The sequence below is a fragment of the Microtus oregoni genome, unplaced genomic scaffold, assembly GCF_018167655.1.
Source record: "Microtus oregoni isolate MIOR12 unplaced genomic scaffold, Mior012 000003F_ref0000135, whole genome shotgun sequence".
Lineage (NCBI taxonomy): Eukaryota > Metazoa > Chordata > Mammalia > Rodentia > Cricetidae > Microtus > Microtus oregoni.
Genome location: NW_024543062.1, coordinates 22174178 through 22182256, shown reverse-complemented (window position 1 = coordinate 22182256; position 8079 = coordinate 22174178). Strand labels below are relative to the sequence as shown.

Here is an 8079-nt window from a genome sequence, read left to right as displayed (position 1 = left end):
CTGTTGAGAGAGCACACAAAGGTGTCGCGGTTCCGCGGACCTTCGGCTTTGTTAACTTCTAGAACTTTCCTTTTCACTTGGGCAAATGTTGACTTGGGCAAATGTAAATGCGTCCTGCACATTTACAACAGACCTGTTGATTTTGTCTGGAAACGCCATGGGTTAATTTTTTTAAAGACAGATTCTCCTTTTTGGAGTCCAGGCTAGTCTAGATCTGAACGCGTAGAGCAGACCGGCCTTGAACTCACAGAGATCCACCTGCCCCTGCCTGCACTGCGGTGGGATTAGAGGTCTGCATTAGCACACCCATCTCTAACATTTCTCTCTGTGTGTGTTTGTGTGTGAACACACTCGTGCCACCGTGCCCTAGTGGGAGTCAGTGCTCTGGAGCCTTCCGTATTATAGGTCTCAGAGATTGAGCTCAGGTCCTCAGGCTAGCAGCAAGCGCCTTTACCCGCTGAGCCGTGCCGCAAGCTTTGCGTCTTTAACTTCTGAAGCTGCACTAGTTTTTTTCCTTGGCTCAGAGCCTCCGTTTTTCTAGGACAGAACCCTGGAGACGCCAAGTGACTTCAGCACGGTCCCTTTAAGAGTGGTTTCCATGCTCGCGAGTGGGGGCGTGGCGATCCTGGAGGCGGGGCCTGTGGGGGCTGGCCAATGGGCGGGCATGTAGGGCTCAGGGCGGGCCCCTCCAGGGCGGCCCGCTCAGGGTTAAAGGGGCGCCCGCAGATCTCCGGAGCTCTGCCGAGGCGAGACAAAGCGCTCTTTCGCCGCCGCTCCCCAAGCGGTTCCGGGCCATGGGACGGACAGACGGTCGCGCCAGTCCCTCAGCCAGGTGAGACCCGGTGGGCGGGGACGGCGACGGGAACAGGATCTGCACGGCCGTTGCACGGGACCCGCCCGCGGCCTCCATCGCGGTCCGGCCGCGCACCGCCCGGGCTTGCGGTTCTGCGGTAGTGCTTGCCTCAGTTTTTCTCGAGTCCTAGCTCTGGAGCCAGCTATAACTTCACGGATAGGGGACTCATCACTTGTCTTATGATTTCTAATATTTATTTTTGTTTACGTGCGTGCGTGTGGAGGTCAGAGGACAACTTGCAGGAGTCGGTTCTTTGCTTCTACCATGTGGTTTTTGGTCATCGGATTCCCGTCAGTAGGCTTGGCTACCAGCACCTTTATCCACTGGACTGGTGTGTTGTTTTTGAGACAGGGTCTTGAGACTGTGTAGCTGTGGCTGGCCAGGAACTCTATATGTAGACCAGGCTAGCCTCTAACTCAAGAGATCCGCCTCCTCTGCCTCCCAAAGGGCTGGGATCAAAGGTGTACACCACCATACCCGACATGTGCCGTTTTAATTTTGTTTTTAAACAGGGTCTTGCTCTGTAGCTGAGGCTGGCCTCTACCTCCCATGTGCTGGAATGACAGGTGTGAGCTACCACAGCTGGTGCTCTGTCTGCTTCAGAATGTTTCCCTTGTAGTTTGTCACAGGGTGTCCTTATTTTTATCTTCTGAGCCTCCTTGAAGCCCGTTGAAGAAACTGAGGTCTGGGAAGTGGCTGTGACTAGTCTTTCACCCTAGACCAACTTGGACAGTTATCTGGTTACTAGAGCATCATGCCCTGTTGATTCAGTAGTGTGGTGCCCTCAGCAGACTGAACTGGAGGGAGCGCAGGGTGGTTAGAAAACGGGGAGCAGGTGCTCCCTCCAGGGGAAGCTAAAACCAGTGTCTCAGCCTCTTTTTCTTTGCTCAGCTGGAGCAGGCAAGGGTCAGGGACTTGGCTGGGCTTTCTGTTAGGGCTAGGGTGGCCCCATCTGCACAGTCAGAGTGGGTAGGTGATGGGCACTGGGCAAGTTATTGTCAGTCTTAGTGGGGTAGAATGACCCCTAGGTTAGTGCCCCACTTGGGCTGTTTGCTCTGAGCCCTGTTCTTGGGGCAGGTCAATTTTCCCATCCATGAATGTGGAATGGCGACCACTCCTTGTCACAGCGCCCTCATCTTGACAAAGGTTTGTTTTGCCCTGTAGACTCCCAGAAGTACCTGCTACACACTGGGTTCTCACGTTCAGACAGAAAAACCCTCCCTTCCTGGAGCAGGCATGAATGAACCAGGTAATCTTCAGCTGGGGTGCAGTAGAGTGCCTGGTGGTGTCTTATGGTCTGAGGATGCCTCCCAGGCAGTGGTGAAGTCCACCATGTGGTAGGGAACGGCAGCCCAGGCAGAGAGTAACAATCAGGGCAAGGGTCCTTATGTAGGAAAGTGTCTGGTGCATTTGGGGGACAGAAAGGCGGTCAAAGTGGCCGAGGTCTGGGGACAAAGGCAGGAAGAGATTGGGAAAGGAGCTGAGATTGGGGGAGCTGAGAAGTGGGCAGAAGTTATGGGAGATAAGGGCACCATTGTGGGTGCTCTAGGAGAGGTGATCTTACCTTGAGTGGCAAGATAGGAAGGGGCAAAGGTGGAGGCAGGCGACAGCTTGTAGAGGCTACTGCAGTGATTCCAGCAAACAGAGACGGGGACCTAGAAAACCATTGCTTTGGAAGACTGAGGCGGGCATGGGAAGATCACCTGGCCTCAGTGATTAGATGTAGAGGGGAGGGGTACACCAGGGGGCATTCACTGAGACAGGACAGACTAGAGGGGGGCGAAATACACTGTTAACAGCTGCCACAGCAGAGGGCCTGGTTCCCCGGGTCCCGATCTCATTGCCATAAACTTGACTTAGACACTTTTGCTCTCATTTCATAGATGAAGAACTAGAGGTCCAGAGAGGCTGACTGTGCGCACCGAGGTGACCCAGCCTGGAGACTGAGCTGACTTGTAACTGAGTGAGCAGGGTCGGGTGGGCACGACGGATGTTTTGGGAGGGATGCATGAGTCACTTACGCAGAAACAGGCGTAGAGAGGGACAGCAAATATAAGAAGCCACACAGCACAAGGAGGCAGAGTGAGGATTAAACACACCAGAGCCTTCAGGGGCTGAGGTCCCAGCCCCATTGCTCCATGGGGATAAGCAGGTCTCAGCCTCTAGCTCGGCAGGAAGCTGTCCCTGACTGCAGTGTGGGTGGCAGGAGGTGGCAGGAAAAGAAGTATTTGTTTGGCAGCCGCTTCTCCCTCCACCTATCTGGTGGCACAGCCTGGCCCCACAGAGCCACCACCCAGGCCTCATTCCTCCTGACTTTGGGCAGCGCCTGCCACTCAGGCAGAAGGAGTGGACATTGGCTGAGTGCTTACTCATTCCAGGCTCTTCATATACTCTTGAAAAGTATGGCCGTGACAGGGGCAGCAGGGCGCAGGACCTCCTCCAAGATGTCACACTGGGCACCCGTGTGCCACCACCCACTAGGTCCTCCTGCCCACTGCTGCCCCCCTATGTTAGAGTGCCCTGCCCCTCCCTGTCAGTCTGGGCCGGGCTCCTGTTTTACCTAGAGTATTTGCTGACAGGTGCTTCAGCACGCTGGGTGAGTTTTCCTCCACCCCCTCTGGTCCCCATTCATCGTAGCAGTAGGGTTTCAGCACAGGGCCTTTGTGTTCACTCTTCCCCTACCTGCCACGCTCTATGGCTCACCTCTCACCAGGCTGAGTCACAGAGCTGGGACCTCCTGGGGCCAACAAAGGCTCTAACTAACTTGTTTTGTGACCTTGGCTGTGTGGTTGTTTCCTCAGTGTGCCTCTGTTTCCCCAATTGAAGCTTGGTCACTAGCCTGGGCCACCCAAGGTCATTGCCTGCTGGAGCTAACTTGCGTGGTGTCGAGAGAGCTCAGAATGCTTAATGTTCTTTCCTGAATTAGGGGCAGCAGGAGGGCTCCGAGTGGCCACGTGAGACTTGGGTTCGAGTCTTGTCTCCCTGTGCTCACTGGGGGGCTGGTGTGGGTGTGGTGGAAGGTGGCCGCTGGTGGCCTGGGAGTTGATGATTTTAGGAGTAACATCAGCTCTGGTGCAGGGGACAAGCGCAGGCCTTGCGGCCATGAAGCTGAACGAGCGCAGCCTGGCCTTCTACGCAACCTGCGATGCTCCAGTGGACAATGCTGGCTTCCTCCACAAGCGTGGTGGACGCGGGGCAGGCTCGCACCGGCGCTGGTTCGTGCTTCGTGGCAACATGCTCTTCTACTTCGAGGCAGAGGCCAGCCGCGAGCCGCTGGGGGTCATCCTGCTGGAGGGGTGCACGGTGGAGCTGGTGGATGTCCGGGAGGAGTTTGCCTTCGCCTTGCACTTTGCCGGCGGTCGCTCTCGGCCCTACGTGCTGGCAGCTGATAGCCAGGCGGCCCTGGAGGGCTGGGTGAAGGCGCTGTCACGAGCCAGCTTCCACTACCTGCGCTTGGTGGTGCGTGAGTTGGAGCAGCAGCTGGCAGCCATGCGGGAGGGAAGCCCTGCCAATGCCTTGCCGGCCAGCCCAAGCCCAGTCTCGAACCCGCGACCCAAGGAGAATGGCCGGGCAGTATGGAGTGCGCTGCCTGAGCAACCCACTGCAGCCCCCCAGCGCCCACCGCTACCGCCCCGTCGCAGGGCCTCTGCTTCCAATGGGCCCTTGGTATCATTCGCCCAGCTACATGAGCAGTATGGACTGGAGGTGCGGGCCCTCAGGAGCCAGTGGCGTGGAGGCCACACTGGCCTAGCTGGCCTGGAGGTCTCCTGGCATCCTTCTCAGTCTGGTGGGACTCATACCCAGGACCAGCCTTAAGGGGCCTACTGGCTGTGAGGGAAGCCTGAGTAAAGCCAGGCTTCCAGGGGACAAAGGACATGTGACCCAGAAGACCTGACCTCTGGGCTCAGTGGCAGTTACTGCCAAGAAGAACCTGGGACCTGAACATTCTACAAGAACTCAAGGAATTGGTTGCTAGAGAGCCCTGCCCCAGGACAGCCCTGGAGTAGGCCACAGGCCCATGGGGCCCAAGGTCCACCTAGTACTGGTCCTCACGAGGGTCAGGAAGCCTGGGCCCAGAGGCTGCTGCCTGGGCTGCTCATTTGGGTCTGAAGCAGCAGGTAGAAGGTGGAGTTAAACTGGATAAATCCCCAAGGTCCTGGCCTGGAACCAGCTAAGGCAGGACTTTGCCCGGCCTTGGCAGGCAGGGCCTCTTAGAGCTAAGTAACCTCCAGTCCTGGGCTGTGGCCTAGCTTCCTCCCAGGTTCACCACTGCCTGATTCCAGACAACCAGTGGGCCTCCCTGCTGGGTCCCTTCTCAGTGCTGGCTCTCTTCCAGAGTGTTGGGCGGGACAACCTGCCCCACCTGGGTCTTGTTTACAGTCCTCCTCAGTGCCCTGCCCTGGGGACTGGAGGACACTCACTCCAGTCTCTGCGGCAGATGGACAGATTTCACCCTGGCCCCACTCGTCTGTCCCTGGAGGCCCTGGGTTGGGGTTCTGTAGGTGATTCTGCCACCAGAGCCTCTTGGCTGCCTGCTGGTTCAGGCGCCAGGGCTTGGCTGTGAGTTTCACTTTGAAGTTTATAAGGTATTGCATTTGTCTTTCTTCCAGCAGGGAAGTTTAGTATCTGCACCCCCCCCCTCCCATTACTGTTGACTGGAGGGAAGGGGTGGCATTGTCCCCAGGGAGTCCAACCCTACCAGGAGACACACTGACACCTAGCTGTCACTGAGCTCTGCTGTCTGCACAGGTGCCTCTGGGGACTTGGTCCCTATCTTTGTAACTCTCCCACTGGGTGGGGCTCAGGTCTCCCTGGTGTGACCCAGCTGGCGGGCTAAGGCATAGACTCTAGTCTGGGATGGGTTTACAAACTCTAAAGGTACAGCGCAGGAAGTAGGGAGTGGAGAGATGCCCTTTTTTCCCAAAGCACAAAGATGGTCCAGCTGACTCTAGGGCTAAAAGATGTCTGCCATGGACAGGAAACGAGGGCCAAAATAAAAGCTGATCAAGCAGCCGGGCGGTGGTGGCGCACGCCTTTAATCCCAGCACTCGGGAGGCAGAGGCAGGCGGATCTCTGTGAGTTCGAGACCAGCCTGGTCTACAAGAGCTAGTTCCAGGACAGGCTCCAAAACCACAGAGAAACCCTGTCTCGAAAAACCAAAAAAAAAAAAAAAAAAAAAAAAAAAAAAAAAAAAAAAAAAAAAAAGCTGGTCAAGGAATGGCTGCTTGTATTATTTTCCTCCCCACAGAATCCCAGTTGATATGCCTGGTGGGCCCTAGAAGGAACATGAAGTGTCCTTCAGCCAGGCTGCCCTATCATCTCCCAGGGACGACAATGACCTCATCTTGTGAGGGGGGAAATGGAGGCCCAGAGAGGTTGCCAAGGCCACACAGCTCGAGTGTCAACTGAAGTATCAACCTCTGACCCTGTGGCTGGTGGTGCCTTCAGGAGGTACATGGAGGGCCACAGGCCATACAAAAAGATGGGCAGGTGATTGACATGTGTGTGGGCCCAAACTACCTGATGGTGAGGAGAGGGGAGGGTCTAAGCCTGATGATAGTGCACACCTGTCCCAGCATTCAAGGGCGAGGCAGGACGCACGCTAGCTGCAAGCCAGCCTGGGCTACATAGTGAGACCCTGTCTGAACAGACCCTGGCCCTTCTTAGGCCTTTTCCTGGTAGCTCAAGAGTGAGTGGACTACAAAAGATCCTGGCACTATGAAAAACGAGAAAAAGAGTCTCTGTAGTTGATTAGTAATATCTGCTGTGCTTTTTCTTTTGGGGGGTTTTTGTTTTGACTTTTTGGAAACACAGTTTGGCTGTCTTGGAACTTGCTCTGTAGTCCAAGCTGGCCTTGAACTCAGAAATCCACCTGCCTCTGCCTCCTGAGTGCTGGGATTAAAGGTGTGCACCATAATTACCCAGTGGAAGATTATATATATATAATTTATTTCACTTTATTTTATATGCATTGAGGTGAAAGTGTCAGATCCCCTGGAACTAGAGTTACAGACAGTTGTGAACTGCCATGTGGGTGCTGGGAATTGAACTCCTGTCCTCCGGAAGTGCCAATGCTCTTAACCACTGAGCCAGCCCTGAAAGATGGTTTTTGACTGTAACACTGTCTACAATGTTATGTGTACCTGCCCCTAAGACAGTAACTGCTGTTAGTGCTGGGTCTCCACTTAACTGAGCTCATGGTGGCTTTACAAAGGAGAAGAGGCAGGCCCAGGGTGGCCCAACATGGCGGTTAAGGCCCAGGGTCTTAACCAGATGTAGACTCAGGATGTGCCTGCCACAGCTCTCCCTCAGCAGCCTAAAAAAATTAAGTAACTTCAGGAACATTTGGCTTCAGCATGAACTGAGCAACCCACATAACTCAAGTTTAAGTTCACAAAATAGAGCATCAAGGTCACCAGGCGGTGGTGGCACACGCCTTTAATCCTGGCACTTGAGAGGCAGAGGCAGGTGGATCTCTGAGTTTGAGAATAAAGCTAGTTCCAGGACAGCCAGGGCTACACAGAGAAACCCTGTCTTGAAACCCCTCTCCCAAAAATAAGCATCAAGGTCAGGGGACCATGTGCAAGGGAGGGAGGCTGCCTCAAGAGGCGGGGTCACAGGTATGCCCTTACCAGAATATTCCTTGGAGTGGCAGGTGGCCTTGGGGGCAGTTAATCAATGCTGATGTGCCCATCTGTCCTGCTAGTGTTAGGGTGATGTACGTGCAGGGCACAGACCTAGAGGCACTGTGTGGTCAGAAGTATTCTGAGGAGCCGCTAGGGATGGAGGGCCACTCAGGCTAGAGGTTACGGTTATGCAGCATCCACCCACCCCAAGTGATTAATCCACCTGGATCAGCCACACTGCTGTCATTTGACTGCCAAAGAATGGCCCCTTGACCCAGTTTTGGCCAATGAGATGTGAGTGGGGTCACCAGTGTCCATCAGAGAGCTGCTATGAAGAAAGTGACCAAGGTTGATAATGGGAATGTGAAGGGATGGACCCCAGTGCATGGATAGTTCTTCAGATAAAACAAGACAGAACCGTGGGGAGCTGGAGAGAACTCTCCAGAGGTGCAGAGTTCAATTCCCAGCACCCACATGACAGCTCACAACTGTCTGTAACTCCTGTTTCAGGGGATCTGATGCCCTCATATAGACATACTTGGAGGGAGGCAGAACACCCAATTTACAGGAAAAAAAAAAAAAGACCAGAACCTCGATGAC

General features: G+C 54.8%; 1 protein-coding gene across 3 annotated transcripts; it reads left to right on the top strand.

Moving 5' to 3' along the window:
• The first annotated feature begins 674 nt into the window (after positions 1-674).
• Positions 675-5983, top strand: Pheta1 (PH domain containing endocytic trafficking adaptor 1). 3 transcript variants are annotated; one of them, XM_041645882.1, is made up of 4 exons: positions 675-832; positions 2018-2102; positions 2737-2816; positions 3932-5983. In XM_041645882.1, exon 4 carries the CDS (start codon positions 3956-3958, stop codon positions 4667-4669), a length of 714 nt encoding a protein of 237 aa, XP_041501816.1. In that variant the 5' UTR covers positions 675-832; positions 2018-2102; positions 2737-2816; positions 3932-3955; the 3' UTR covers positions 4670-5983. The 3 variants fall into 3 exon arrangements, with proteins under 3 accessions (XP_041501816.1, XP_041501832.1, XP_041501824.1); XM_041645898.1 differs by lacking the exon at positions 675-832 and adding an exon at positions 926-950; XM_041645890.1 differs by lacking the exon at positions 675-832 and adding an exon at positions 998-1184.
• Positions 5984-8079: the final 2096 nt, after the last annotated feature.